Source organism: Trachemys scripta, chromosome 3 (assembly GCF_013100865.1).
Source record: "Trachemys scripta elegans isolate TJP31775 chromosome 3, CAS_Tse_1.0, whole genome shotgun sequence".
In the NCBI taxonomy this organism is placed as follows: domain Eukaryota; kingdom Metazoa; phylum Chordata; order Testudines; family Emydidae; genus Trachemys; species Trachemys scripta.
The window spans coordinates 95,240,651-95,256,199 of NC_048300.1; the positions used below are offsets into that span (position 1 = coordinate 95,240,651).

The 15,549-nt window shown below is 43.4% G+C and overlaps 1 protein-coding gene across 7 annotated transcripts in view; it reads right to left on the reverse strand.

Moving 5' to 3' along the window:
• Positions 1 to 15,549, reverse strand: part of LOC117874857 (SAM and SH3 domain-containing protein 1-like) — an 814,380-nt gene that overhangs the window by 16,250 nt on the left and 782,581 nt on the right. For all 7 annotated transcript variants that reach the window (XM_034765451.1, XM_034765454.1, XM_034765453.1 and 4 more), the window contains 7 exons: positions 13,749 to 13,826; positions 11,162 to 11,305; positions 6,944 to 7,079; positions 6,579 to 6,748; positions 4,801 to 5,010; positions 2,367 to 2,517; positions 195 to 308 (listed from right to left, as the gene is read on the reverse strand). In XM_034765451.1, coding sequence (XP_034621342.1) covers positions 195 to 308; positions 2,367 to 2,517; positions 4,801 to 5,010; positions 6,579 to 6,748; positions 6,944 to 7,079; positions 11,162 to 11,305; positions 13,749 to 13,826 — 1,003 coding nt within the window. The remainder of the gene's footprint in view (positions 1 to 194; positions 309 to 2,366; positions 2,518 to 4,800; positions 5,011 to 6,578; positions 6,749 to 6,943; positions 7,080 to 11,161; positions 11,306 to 13,748; positions 13,827 to 15,549) is intronic.

Consider the following 15,549-nt stretch of genomic DNA (forward strand, 5'->3'; position numbering starts at 1 on the left):
AGTGCTAGAAAGCAGCAACACCAACAATAACAAAAATCAATGGCTCAGGAAAAGAGAGAGAGCGAGGATGAGGGAGTGAGAAAGCCAAGTATGAAGCAGCTCCGCTTTTAGCTGGAGCATGGAAGCAGAAAGGATGCAAAAGTCATCTGCACACACAGGCTGGGCATGTCAGTGATTCTTTTTGCTCTCATTACCATTCTCCAGGTTTTCACTGCTTTCATAGCAGCCAGAATCCCGGGGGGAGCATCTGCTCAGTCCCTGGCCTTCTATGAGAAGTTTCTCCTGAGACCCCGACTGGTCGCTGTTACCTGGAGGAGGTGAGAGCGCACAATGAAAAAAAGGCCATTACACACGGAATCTGGTGCAAGTTCTTGGGCTAACCACTTCCTCTCCTCCCCAAACACTTACTAGCACCCACTGCATCAGCCCAGATATCTGAGCATTAGGAGGGGATAAGGCTCTGTGGAAAGTAATCACAATGGGGAATAATCACCCGAGAATGACAGGCTGGATCTGGACCCAGTATCACAGCTGCCCAGAGCTGTGAGTACTGGGGTTTATGGGGCTGTGAGAACTAGGGTTTATGACTCTCCACTGGGAACAAGGAGGGAGGCTGCTAGCTAGTTAAGTGGGGAGGTGGTCGCTCTATGTGGTTTGCAGAGAGCGGCAGAAGAGGGCACCGGAAGGGTTTGTTGGGGGAAAGTTCACTGGCGCCGAAGGTGACCAGGAGCACCCAAGACTCACCACTGGATGGGAACTTTGCTCAGGACTCCTGAACTCTATGTGTAGACACATTGCTCGGTGTCTGCCCTTTCAGCCTGTGCTACCACTGGGCCCGTGGGGCCTTGGTTTGGATGCAACCCTGTTCTACTGCTCCCCCTATATTTCCCCTTGTTGTTTTTCTCCTCTCATCCCTCTGTAAATAAATATTTCCCTTTCTTATATCCATTGTACTTTTCCTGTGGGTGGATATTCACTCTGGGGGGTTTGGAACAGATGCCCCTGGGGTAGAAGGGGTTTTTCCTGCTGCATTCCTGTGCGTGCCTTCTCTTGGCCAGAGCTGCCTGCAGAGCAGACTCCATCTTGGCCACGAGGACGCTAAAATTACAAGTGTGAGAACAGTGACATGAATAAAAGGAAGTGCAGCAGGGACTTGTTTAATGGGATAGTGTCAAAAGCCTTTGATCAAATAGCTGACCTATCCTGCAGAGGGAAGCCAGGGGAAGGATCAGATGGAATTACTAGTAATTCTTCCCCATGATGGGGCAGAGAGCAAGTGGGAAACTAGTGGTAAGAATTCCTTCCTCCCTGGCTCTGTGACTATGCCCAGCACTCCCAGCAGGGGGAATCAGGCTGTGTGCTGGAATCGAGGAATTAGTCCTTAGAGTTTGGTCAAACTGTTTTGTACAGAAACTAAATTCAGGACTGGAGAAATCAAACCACCAATTGCCTGATGCACAGCTGCCGTTTATGTTGTGTTGTGTTATGTTCTTCAACAAAAGCCAGAAACTGCTAGTCTGATGCCTATTCTCAGAGCATGAAAAAAATGTAATTATGGAGCAGACACAGAAGCTGCTGCTCACACAGGCTCCAGCTGTCTCTTTCCCACTCCACTTCTTGTCCACCCCCATCACACGCAAGAGGAATTCATTCTCTCCAACCCCCCCTCCAAATAATGCCATACATTTTTAAGCCAAACTGGAAGGTCACTATAAAAAACTATTACTGCAAAAAAAGTGAACATACTAAATCAATCTTGTAAACAATGCGGTACAAATCATATTAGGTGACAAAAATACCCCAAACCAGAAAGGAAAAGAGCCTAAAGTTTGTAATTTGAATTTATTCCTGGGGAATGACAGAAAAGTTAAGGATGGCTCTGTGAAGAACGTATAACGTAGACTAATTGCAAACGGTACAAGGAGAGGTCAGAGGAGAAGGGAGAAATTGCATCATTTGTGAAAGTGTAAACCCACAGCACAAATCTCTTAGCAACAGTATTGGACCCACTGGCTGTGTTAGCAACACTTGATTTCCAGATGAATGAGCCACATATTGTACTATGACTAGAACCCTGACTATTCAAGCTTAGCTGATGTATTTTTTCTCTTAAAAGTCACACACACACACACACACACACACACAGGACAGAAGATTTTACAGGAAAATAAATAACTGTGGTGGAGTGCAATGCAAATGTAAAACCATCTGCAATTCCTTAGAAGCCTAGTTATTTAACATACGTACCACAGAAATGCCTAGATTACATTAGACAATATCTACAGACTCCCTCAACTAGTTTCCTCTCCCGGAAGTGGTCAAAAGAGCCCTCAGCAGGGCACTGGTAAAAGCCAAAACCCACTTACTGTCATATTCCTGTAAAAGCTCCACAGCTGTGAGGAGAACAGCTCTGTGCTCTGGGTCTCGGATATTCAGCTCATCCAAATCTTCCTCCTCCAGCAGTTTGAAAGTGTCCAGATCTTCATAACCATTGAATAGAAAAGTGGGCATGTGCTCCTGTGTGTGGGAAACAGGAAACTAGTGAGCTGTACAACAAGGCAAAAGATCTACCACTGGAAAACAAAGGAAAGTTCAACCAATCCATGCCTATCTAGGCTGTTTCTTCTTTAGCTTTATCTTCCTAACAGATTATTATTTATTACTAGGAAACAACTGTAATACAAAGAAAAGACCCCCCATCCACCCTATTTACTGTAAACGCAGGGCCTTTGTTTACTCAGGGCATAGGAGGGGCATAACAATGTACATCCACAGACTATACCAGTTCCTCTTTCTTACAGTGGGATAGGTCGTTTAGAAGGCTTAGTTTGTACTAACAGGCTCTGTTTTGATATACCAGTTTTCTTGAACTGCTGTAAATTCACAGTGTCAATTACAATGCCCTCAATATGCCATGGCATGCACCTATTCATAGAATATTAGGGTTGGAGGAGATCATCTAGTCCAATCCTCTGCTCAAAGCAGGACCAATCCCCAGACAGATTTTTACCCCAGTTCCCTAAATGGCCCCCTCATGAATTGAACTCACAACCCTGGGTTTAGCAGGCTAATGCTCAAACCTCTATTATGGCAGATTCTTTCTGCAACAATATTCTCAGTGGGTAATATTTTCAAAAGTGCTTAAGTCCCATTTTCAAAAGTGAATTAGGCACTTGGGTTTCTTTCCAAGAGACACAGGCTGTTAAGGATATGTCTACACTGAGATTAAAAACCTGTGGCTGGTCCGTGCCAGCTGGCGCAGCTGTTTGATTGTGGTGCAGACATTCAGGGTTGGGCAGGAGCCTGAGCTCTAAGACCCTGTAAGGTGGGAGGGTCCAAGAGCTTGGCCTGAATGTCTGCACCACAAATAAACAGACCCTTAGCCTGAGCCCCGTGAGCCCGAGTCAGGTGGCACGGACCAGCCACAGGTTTTTAACTGCAGTGGAGAAGTACCCAAAGTGCCTCAGTCATGATCCCCGTGTTTCTTTTTCTTGAACCTCTAAGATTTTGAGACCAGAATTTTTAAATTGGGCTTAAATTATTGAGCTAAGAGAAAATATAATGGACACACTTGTTGCGTAAGGAAAGAAGAGATTACACCGCACTTTTGCATTTTGCACAGCAATACATCACTGTCACGGTGCTTTCAATGGCTTTCAGTGGGCAGTTCCATAGCTTCATACATTCATTGAAGAGAAACGGTTGCGTAGGCATAAGCCTTGGAAGGAATTTACACATGGGCTTTTTTTTTTTTTAAACTGCTTTAAATTCAGGCTTTTAAAAGAATTAAAAGTTCATTTTTTTAAAGAGTGCTTTTGTAACCCCCACACTGCGTGGCATCTAGTGGCACCGAGACCATTTAGAGAGAGTTAAATGAGTCTGCTCTACAGCCTTAGCTAAGGGCCAGTTGGCTTTTAGCTCACGCGGTAGAGGCTCATGCAGCGCCAGAGGCCCCAGGTTTGATCCCGCCTGCCGACGACCGAGGTCTGTTGGGGTTACACTTTAAACAAAGCATTCCAATAATAGGAGAAATCACTGAAGCTATAGGCATCTGTGTTTGAATTTTATTCCCTCTACTCTGCAGTTCCCTTAACTATGAATTAACAGAACAACCTATTTTGACACTGCAAGAAAAAAAATAAAACAGAGGGAATTTTTCACTACTGCTAAAAAAGAATCAGTAGTTTCGCAAATGCAAACAACCATATAATAAAGAAATTATAGGACTGCAGAGTATATAAATACTGTCCTAACCATTGGCACAACCACCTTCCTAAACCTTCAGTGCCACACCTGCTGTTGGATTTAGAATCCAATCTCCTAAAACAGCATGCTACGTAGATGCACAACATATCACATCTTTTCAGTAACAGAGTAATAGGAAGAATAAACTACAGGCATAGCAGTTTATCTCCAACGTGTCTGACCTTGAGCTTCCTGGAACAGGGCCTATCAACTTCCTTATTAAAAGAAACAGTACCCTAATGTCCTTGGATATATGCTAGGTTTTTTGTTGTTGTACTCGATCTCACTGCCAATCTCTGGAATGAATTAGGATCCTGGCATGTATGTAACTGAACCCTTCCAGCAGTCCATTACACTGGATGTTACTTGTTCTATACATCAGCTACATCCCCTCCGTAAATTAAGAGCCAATTCTGCTTCTATTACATAAATGGTGAAAGTTCCAGTGGGTGCAGGATTAGGACCTTACTGTGTAGCCCTTAAAAACTTAATTAACTCAACAGCACGCCCCCTTCCCATAGCAAAATTGTATTGAGAGAGAGAATGGGAACTAACCTTTAAATTGATACGATCAAGGAGATCCTCGACAGACTTGGGCTGAGGTGGTCTTCCTTTCCGTCGTCTCCTTGTGGGCCGCTTTGGCTTCTCTTCCTCCTCATTTAACACGTCCACATAGATAAATTTGAAAGTGCCCACTTTATTGTTCAACAGGCCCATCCAAGTGCCCATGGGAGGTTTGCTGATTATATCAATGATATCACCTTTCTGAAGGCCCAACAAGAAAGAATGGGACAGTTAGGCATGTAATTCCTATCAATATTCAGGCAAACTCACTATCCTCACTCTGTTTTTCCATTTACACAGAATCTGAAGACCTCAGGGGGATTTGCAAACATGAATCAATCACATACACTTGTGAGGTGTGTATTATTATACCCATTTTACAGAGGGGGAAAGAGGCAAACAGAGACTAAGGCTATGTCTACATTAAAAAAGCTGTAGTTGCACTGCTGTAGTGCTTCAGTGCAGACACTTACTATAGCAACGGAAAGGGTTCTTCCTTCACCTTAGTTAATCCACTTCCCCGAGATGCAGTAGCTAGGTCAACAGAATCATTTTTCCATCAACCTATTGTTGTCTACATCAGGGGTTAGGGTCAGTATAGCTACATCTCTCAGGTGTGTGGATTTTCACACCCCAACATGTAGCTATGCTGATGTAAGTTTTCAGTGTAGACCAGCCCTAAGTGACTTGTCTAAGATCATACAGCAAGTTAGTCACAGATCCTGGAATAGTTCCCAGGAGTTCACACTTACACCAGCAGTTCTCAGTTATCTATGGATCGTTGCTGGTGCTCTCCATTGTCGTGCTTTTTAACATGGTCAGCAGCTGAGAGCATCTTCCTTGTGAATGTACTGCAGTCTTTGTGTTTCAGGAACCAGAGTCAAGCCAGTGATATGAAGTTTAAACCACAATTCTCTTTATTAGTTACATAACAAGATGGCTCCTACAGACTCTGAGCACACAGATCCTGAGTGTGACTGCATTATGTGAGTGACCGCTTATAATGGGAGGCATTCTGGTGATTATTCATGACTAACTCTAAAGAGACAGTACCACAAGATACTACTACTCTGTGTCTATCTGCAGTTGCTGTTTCAGCTCTGTTGGACTGTTCGTAGCTAGTGCAAATTAGAATAGACTCTGTTCTAGTTCGGTGCAGGTGGACTAGCTCTGGCAGTGTAGGTGGCCACCTAGACATAGGGCACCCAGTGTTGGAAGTGTGCAAAAGTGAACTTTATACTATCTTTGCAGCCCTTTCCCCACAAGGCTTGTCCTTGCTAGCAGCCACAGATCTGGCTCAGAATATTTACTTTATCAGGAATTAACAACCCTGGCCTGATTCTGCTGAGTTCTTCTGCTTGCCCGTTGCTAGAAAAAAATCTCTCTGAAAATTGATTTTTCAAATCCGTGTAGAGTGAGAGTAAATATACCACATATATTTTCAGTTCCACAATAGTTAACTCCCCCACTACCTTCACACTTACCTCTCCACTCCCTTCTTTGCCTGCCTCTCTGGTATTTTAAAGCATGTTTGCTTGGATTTTGGAAAATACTAAGAACTACTCACCTATATTTTATTACCCAAACAACTCCTAAGAGCACATTGCAATACCAGAAAGAGACAGGTAATGGGAATGCAGGGAGCACAACCTCAGCTAAATAAGGGACTAAGTACTATTAACCTTCCTCAGGCTAAGCTCTTACTGATTTTTCAGTGGGAGTTTTGCCTGAGTAGCATATGTCATTTGATCCAAGAAGAAAACTGGTACCTTAAGTTTCAGGGAGTCAGTATCATAAGGGCTGGGTGTAAAATCAGTGTGAACCCTGGCTCGTCCACAAAAAGGTCCCCTATAGGGAGGCTCTTCATCATCACCATCTTCAGACTTGACACTCTCCCGGTTGCTGGCTGAGGAATCTGTCGTGCTCACTGTCTGACCACCTGTGCGTGGGAACCAGAGTAACAGCTTACAAAAAATATGCTTGTGAGAAGGGCTCAGCAACACCAATTCATTTCTGCCACTGTCAGAGATGAGAGGCAAACACGAAAATGCTAGTAAGAACTTCATTTTATTTACTGTGAAAATCTCTGTGCCCTGCAACAACAACAAAATTATGTAATTATAATTGAACTTACTCATTGAGCTCTGACCACTTAAGGAGCTCCTCAGGCTTTCTACTGAACCACCAGCTTTCAGTTTGGGCTTATCCAGAGAATCAGTCTCTGGCTGTGGTGACTGCGGAGAACCTGGCATTACATCAGGGCTGGAGTCCTGAAAGAGATTTAAACCCATTTCAGATTGGCAGATTCCCATGGAAGATGGCAGGTACTGCTTGCACGTATCTTAAGGGGAAAACTTAGTACATATTCTACTACATGTTACCAGCAAGGTCAGAAGTCATTATGATTTATTTATTGTTTGCATTATAGTAAGGTCTAGGGGATGCAACGGAAATCAGGGCCCCACTGTGCTAGGCTCTGTATAAACACATAATAGGAGACAGTCCCTACCCCAGGCAACTTACAATCTGAACAGACAAGACAAAAAAAAAGGTGAAAGAAAGGGGGCATTATCCCCATTTTATAGATGGGGAAACAGACATTAAATAACTTGCCCAAGGTCACACAAAGTCTGTGGCAGAGCTGGGAATGGAAACTCCTGAATCTCGGTCCAGTGCCTTAATCACAAAACCATCCTTCCAAGTTCATTTGTTTGCGTTCTCTCTCTCTCTCTCTCTCTCTGTTGTATTACAATTTAGGCAACCATTTTGGATAGTACTTTTAAAATCCCAAACTAAACTTTTACTTTATGCATTGTTAGGTGTTTAAAAACCCAGCAGAGAAAGTTTATCCTTCACACAAAACTCCCAGTTTAGAGATGAAAAATTAAGACACTAAATATTTTTAGTGAGAATGTTTGACAAGCAGTTAAAAGCCCATAGCAACTTTCCCAATCAGGCATTTGCATAATATAAGCAAAAATAAGTAGCACCATGTAAATCAAACAGAAATGACAAGATGGGTGAGGTAATATGAAGAAGAGCTCTCTGGAGCTTGATAGCTTGTCTCTTTCACCAATAGAGTTGGTCCAGTAAAAGATATTATCTCACCCATCTCGTCTTGCTAATATTCTGGGACCAATAGAGATACAACAAGACTGCAGACAGACACAAAAATGGAAATTTTAAACTTCTTGCAACAAATTACTACCATTTTTTGTTTGTGTACATGAAGGAGAAAACAATTAACTAGAAAATGCAACCCAGGCACAAAGAAATTATAAACAAAAGCAAAGATGCTTAGACACACATTTCTGTGTTCATTCCTTCATGCATTATAGACAATCCAAAAACATCTTATCCATTTTGAAATTGTGACAGCCTATCGGAAGAATGGCTAAAGCAATCATTTCCATTTCTGGTAGCTATTTGCAGGCAGAGCAGCATTTGTGTGTTTTTGAACACATGCTGGCAGCACAGAGGCACTTAGCTTGAGAAACGATGCCACAAAGATAGATGGTACAACATTTAAAAAAAAACAAACAAAAACAAAAACCAACCCTGCTGATATATAGAATAGTTTGCATTTTCACAGACGTGTGGTCACGAAACCATCTGAATGAAACCTATTATTTACATGCTGCAGAATCATCAGGAAATATCTCCCCAGCATATGACTCTACTGGTCAAGAGAAAGCAAAAGAGCAGAAGCAGATTACTAACCCAATGTGCACACAGTTTTTCAGATTTATCTCATTCCTAAGTAGAATATCCAAAGGGTTGTTTGGCCCAAACATCTTATCTTTAAAGTTCCATAATACAGGAGGAAATGTGATGTTCGTTGCAGCTTATTATTTCTTAATTGAATTGCCCATTTGAAATGAACAATTAAAAAAAAAGTATCATCAGCATAGATCCGATTTATGAACCAACGTGGCTGCGTACATACTTAGGAAGGGGATTCCACCTGTGAGCCACACCGCACATGATTGAGGATGACACCACATGAAAACCACATTCTGTGTTTTTAAAAATTTAGTGATAGAACAACTCAGTTTGTCATTATTTTGAATATGATTTAGTTATTTAAAAAATATATTTATTATTATTATTACCATTTATATGATGGTAGTGCCTCAAGGCCTCATCCGGGTTGGGCCCCATTGTGCTGGGCACTGTTCTAATGTAATTCACTCGTGAGTGTGCATTACAAGGCCCCGTTTCCCCTCCGCGATTCGCAAAGAGTATGAGTTGGTACAGTCCCAGCTAACCCGCTGTGTCTCTTTAGCTCAGGCTTTTAGCTCTGGAGGTTACCTTGTGTGTCAGCCAAGACTTCAGCTGCCACACAAACAGAACAAACAACAGTCCCTGCCCCAAAGAGTTTACAATCGAAAATGAAAGATTCAGGCTAGCAGCATGGGCTTGAGCAAGGCAGCCATGTCTGTGCGTGAAGTGATGGACGATATCCATTACAGGGATGACCAATGAAATAACTCTGTTCAGCAGTATTGGTTCTGCAGCTCCACCTGTCACCTTAAACCTTACCATTGCTTTCTTCTGGGGCATGTGTGGCCTAACACTCATCCCTTCTCTTTAACAGCATCAGGTAGCCCATTCTCAGGGAGTTCAAAAGGCACTAGGTGGGAAGACTGCCAGGCAGAGCTACTTCCTCCTAAAGTAAACCCATGCTATAGTTTATTGGGATGAGACACACAGCAACGTGCTCTTCTCCAGCCTATAAAGCACAAGGGAGAAAGAGGGCAAAAAACCTACCTCAAATCTCCCTTTCTTGATGTTTCTTTCTAATAAGTTTTCAAGAAAAAATATTACAAAATTGTATTGGCTAGCTGTTAAATTCCTCTCCAGAGTCTGCAAGAATTAAATGAGTGTGATAGTTGGTCACTCTATTCTGGTGCTGCAGGTCCAAATTTACCAGGGCAGTTAAAATTATGACTTGATAGATATCACTTGCATTAGCCTGGGATCAGTCTGCTTTAGGGAAGAGAAATATGGATCACTTCATTTGGGGGCAAAAATCCACAATTATCATTATTAATTTGAACTGTAATTGCACCTAAAAGTCCCAGCCCCACTGTACTAGGCACTGCACAAACATATACCAAAGAGACGGTTCCTGCCCTGAAGAGATATACCTATCTCATATTTAGAACCGGACCCTCAACAGCAATGCTGAGAACTGTTCGGTGAATGACAAGAGGAAAATAACGGCTGGAAGTATGTAGCCAAACTGTCCCAAGAGGTCTCACCAGAGGATTCCTGATAAATGGATACTATGATGGTATATTTGTTCCTGTCCACCAGATAGCATGCTCCAGCTTTCCGACACTGCAAGGATATGCTAATTTGCTGCTGATTATTAAATGGCCACTAGAGGGTAATATTTATTAGAGAAAATTTTGCTTTCCCAGCTGTTTTGTAGGCAATTACTTACACATTTCAGGTAGAAAGACTGATTTATTTTCTTTTAGTTCATTAGATGCTTTGACAATCCACCAAACCAAAGAACATGAAGTCTGCCAAAAGAGATTTTCTCGGAGAGAGATTTACTTTGGCCAGAGTAAATTCAAAGCACTGCTTTACAACTGCATGCACTTATGGTTGCTTTTAAGAATGAACTGTACAAATCTGTGATGAAGCAATGATAGAAATAGATATATGAGGTGTATCTATTTTCATAGGCTGCTGCAGAGGGAGCGCTAATAATAAAATAATAATATTAAATAATATATGGAGATATACCTATCTCATAGAACTGGAAGGGACCCCGAAAAGTCATTGAGTCCAGCCCCCTGCCTTCACTAGCATAACCAAATACTGATTTTACCCCAGATCCCTAAGTGGCCCCCTCAAGGACTGAACTCACAACCCTGGGTTTAGCAGGCTAATGCTCAAACCACTGAGCTATCCCTCAGATGTATATGTTGCGTTCTATAGGGAGTTCAGTTTAGGGTGTCAGATGCATTTTAATTTTAGTTTTTTGAACTTGTATAAGGAGCCAGTGCTCTTTTTATCACTGTAGAAATCCAAAGAAATAATAAATAAAATGATAGAGGTGGAATACGACACAGGGTGTGTAAAATTGTCAGTCATCTCCCTCTGTTGAACAGTCACCTAGAAGGAGATCTGAGATTGCATTGTCATGATTAGGTTTCTATAAAAGACATTTCAAAGTGAGGGGTTTTAGAAGAACACAGGAATTGCTGTATCACACAGTCATACAGAAAAATGTCTTCCTGACCTCGATGGGCCTTTGGGAGATACCTTGAAGCATGAGGATCAATATCCCCTATAGTTTTTATCCTAGCAAGTATAGTCCATTCTGAGCATTACATACCTGCTCTGACAGAGAGCTGCTATATTTTTTAGACATCCTTTTCTTCATGGTTTCTTTTACAGACTTCACCTTTTTGCCAAGAGATATACGGGAGGCAGAGGGCGACTTGATCACTTCTTTATAAATGAAGTCTCCTTCTTTGCCCTGCAAAATAAACTAATGCAATTAGAGACTTGATCTGCATGCATGAGTCTCGTATACCGTATCTTTCTCACTGCTGGTGAAAAGGGAAAGCATAACATCTAGATTTCAGTTTCCCAGATCAAAAGGTAATGTGAACAAAACATTGCAAACTAGTTTAAAGATACTAGCTAAAAGATATACATCATGTGCTTATCAACTAAGTGTAAGGAAGAAAATCACGGTGTACCGATTTCTCTAGTCCCAAGGAAACTAATCCCTCCTCATTATCAGATATGCTGGCAATAAGTTGTTTTATTACTTAGATTTGATCTAAGCTACTTGATATAAAAGAATTGGCAGACACCAAGGCTAAAATAGTAAAAGTTGTTCTTGAGGGTGAAAAATAGTACAGTGAGCTGATCAATATTTATAATATACCGTATATACTCGTTCATAAGCTGAATTTTTTTAGTAAAAAAGGGAAGCATCAGAGAAGGGGGTCGGCTTATGAACGAGTATAGAGAGGGAGAGGTGGGAACAGCCCCTCCCCCCAACAGAGGGAGCAAGGAGAGGCAGCAGAGCCAAAAGGGAAGAGGCAGGGCCAGAGTCTCTCTGCTTCTGGCCACGTTGCTCTCTCCCAGCCTCCGAAGCAGCTGCAGCCTGTAAATGGCAGTGGGTGAGAGGCTGGGTGAGAGTTCTTGCGGGGCTGTGGGGTGGGGGCTGTGGAAAAGTTGGGAATGTTGGAGGGGTTGTGAGGTTGGGGGCGGAGATGTTGGGGACTGCTGTAGATGGGGCTGAGGGGTTGGGGCCGCAGTGAGTGGGATGTGTGTGGGGGCTGTCATGAAAAGTGGGGCGGTAGAGCGTTGTTGGGGTATATGTGGAGTAGGAGGGGCATTCAGGGGTCTGAGTGGGGTAGGGAGGAGGGGCATTCAGGGGGTCTATGTGAGGTGGGGAGCCCAATTGTCATAGTCACAGGGCCCCCAAATTCTTTAATCTGGGTCCAGTGCGTCATTTATAAAATGCACACAAAAATGTTTTAGGCCTTCACTCATTGGTGTCTGTGAAAGGCTTTGAGATATCTGGATGGAAGTCACTATAGAAGTGCCTCTTGTTACTGAAGTTGACAGTCCTCCCCCCAGCCTCTTGATGCTATTTTTGGTATAAAAAAATAAACTGTCAAATGTATTACTTTGATCCAAAAGTTGCTGTTTTGAAGTCTGCAACCAAAAGGAATACCGTATATACTCCATCATAAGCTGGTTTGTTTATAAGCCAATCCTCCCCCCTCCCCGCCCCAAGATGGATAAGTAAAAATGGAAAAATTTTATGATTTGTTCATAAGCTGACCCTATAATTCAGGGGTCAGCAAACTTTGGCTCCCGGGCCATCAGGATAAGCTGCTGCAGGCTGAGATGGTTTGTTTACCTCGAGTGTCCACAGGCATGGCGGTAAACCTAAGTAAACAAAGTGTCCCGGCGCGCCAGCTGCTTACCCTGACAGGCCAGGACAGCAACTGGTGGGGAAATTTTTTTGGGGGGGAGAAGCTGGGGGTCAGGGGAGTAACCCCTGTGACCACCCCCCACATGACCCCACACTCTCCCTATCCTATCCCTTCCCACCTTATCTAGATAGGGCCAGGGGAGGATGTCTCTGGCCTGGCTGCAGCCTGCTCCGGCGGGCCAGACCGGGCAGCATGGCCGCAGCCTGCTCCGGTGGGCTGGGTCGGGTGGTGCAGCCACAGCCTGCTCTGAGGGGTGGGACCAAGCGGCACGGCTGCAGCCTGGTTATTTACAGATGCCGCTCCAGCTCAGTGCTCTGCTCCCATTTCAGGCTAGGGTGGCTCCTCCCAACTCCAGCCACCCTGCAATGCTCAGGTTTGGTCCAGCCATCCCTCACAGAAGGTGGCTGGGCAAAACTGGAGGAAGTGGCATTGCGAACTGCCTCGCTGGGTTGCCGCACAACTCAGTTTTGTTTTTGTTTTTTTTCCAGTGGTTGGGGCTCCCCCCTAAGTTGGGGCCGTGTGCAAATGCACTGAAGGCACATTGGTTAATCCAGAGTGGTCATCGTTGTTTTCTTCTTGTGTCCTGGTCACAAACTAGATGTTTTTCCATCTGTGGTGAAGCACAGATATCACTCAACTTGCTTGAGGTGATGCAGTAAGTTAATGACTTAGCTAGGAATAGAACAGAGATCTGATCCCTAGTCCTGTGCTATAACCACCTAATCACACTACGTCTCACATACAGCATATAAATAAACACACACAGTATATGACTGTCACAAAGCTGAGAAACCAATGCAATTGGTGGTTAAAAAAATTGTGCTCTCTGGGCTGCTTACTTGGATCCCAAAACTGCTATTATAGAACTAGACTACATTTAACTCTACCAAGGAGCATTTCATAGTACCATACATGAGGAGCCTCCTGCTATTTCAGATCCAGCCCTTCCTATCTTGTACTCACCGTTTGGTCAGAGTTGTTGATGTTTACAACGTGCAGTGAACGATTTGTCAAGTCAAATCCTCCAAAGCTACAGGTTCTCTGTGGAAAGGACAGTATAATACAGAAACAATCACATTACAAACAATTAACTCACTCAAGCATCTTCCCCCATTTGGAGAACATCACTGAAAACACAAATGTGTTGAAAAGATGGAAATGGAAAAAAGGATGAGAAATTGAGAAAACTGTCCACTCATTTTATGCAGTAAGCCTTCCAACTTTCTGGCAACCTCATTCCAGCCTCCTCTCCTATACTAGTCCAAAGTAGTATCCGTATAGTCAGGGGCCGCAATCCTGTGAGGTGATGAGTGAGCACCTCCTGGGAGTAGCTGAACACCCTCAACTTCCACTGAAATCAACGGATGAGCTAATCACCTTGCATAATCAAGCCCTGGGGGTGGAAGGGAACATAACCCCAGTCCACCTGTCCAAAAGGGATATGCCACCAGAGGTTTTATTCTTCAAAAGCAATGACTCCAGTTTAGGCATCTTTCACTACCTCCTTGGTGGTACAAAGCAGCTTTATCACCCGCTGGGAGAGAAAGTAGGTCATATTTATAATGGCACGATTAGTCCAGTGGAGTGACTCATTCACTGCTCCTCAGACCTGGCCAAAAACTCTGATATTGTTGATGATAATCTCCCTGCCTAAAAACATCAGCACTATGACACCAGTTCCCACCCAAGAGCACAAAGCCACAGAGCGACCAGTCATACTAAGTAAAGCCACACTTCCACAGCAAGAAACAAAGTGTTCAGCTCTGCCTGACGGGCCTGTTCTAAAGCTCTTGTATCAGTTGGAAGAGGACTAGCTTCTTTGAACTCAGTGGGAATACAACTACTGCTTTTCAATACAAAAAGGTCAAACTGTTAAAACAGTTTCCCCGCCTCAAAAATTGGGGCACAGTACTGTAGTGACCTTGCTCTGTTCCAATGACTGTGTTTTTAGATTCTTTTCACTGACAATAACCACATGAGACATCCCAGGGAAACAAGGATGCAGCAATCAGTATTTATTTGTATCAATGGTGGGGTTCGGTAGTTGATTTACAGACAGGTAGTTCTCTGTTTTAAGTGATCTTTTTATAGAAGACATAAAGGGATGGGGAAATACCTGAAGAAAATTGCTGTGCATTTTTAGGGCTTGATCCAACACATAATGAAATCAATTGAGAGATTTCTAGTGACATCAGTGGCATTAGATCAGGTTCTTAGTTCTTCAGATTTGCCTAACTAACATCCACAAGTGGTTGATAGGCCTGAAGATAGGTAACACCTACCAGCTGAGAGCTACTCAATGAAAAGCCTGGAGACTGTGATTTGTGGGAACAAGACCCACAAATTACAGCCCCCAATGAACAATAACATTAATTGGTCCTTTCAGAACAAACCTTTGTTCTACCGCATTCCTTTCTAATTAGGTGGGGTGGGACAAAGCAGAACAACAAACATGGGGATGAAGAAAGTTGCATGACCTTGAACCTGTCAAAGTTGGCTATGGGTAAAGCAGCAGGTGTCTCTTGAAAGCCATCAGCTTTCTCTCCCTGCACATTCAGTGGCACAAAAAGAAGCTGGCCACAAGAGCAGGGCTACAGGCTCAGACATAAGCCCAGAGGGCCAAGCCTTTGCTCCTCTGCTCGCATGGCACTCAGATGTAAGAACATGTGAGATCCCACTTCATGGAACCTCCTTTAACGAACACTCCTACTCCAAGCAGCCCACAGCCTTCTGCTGAGTTGGGAGGAGGAAGAGGGAACTGCAA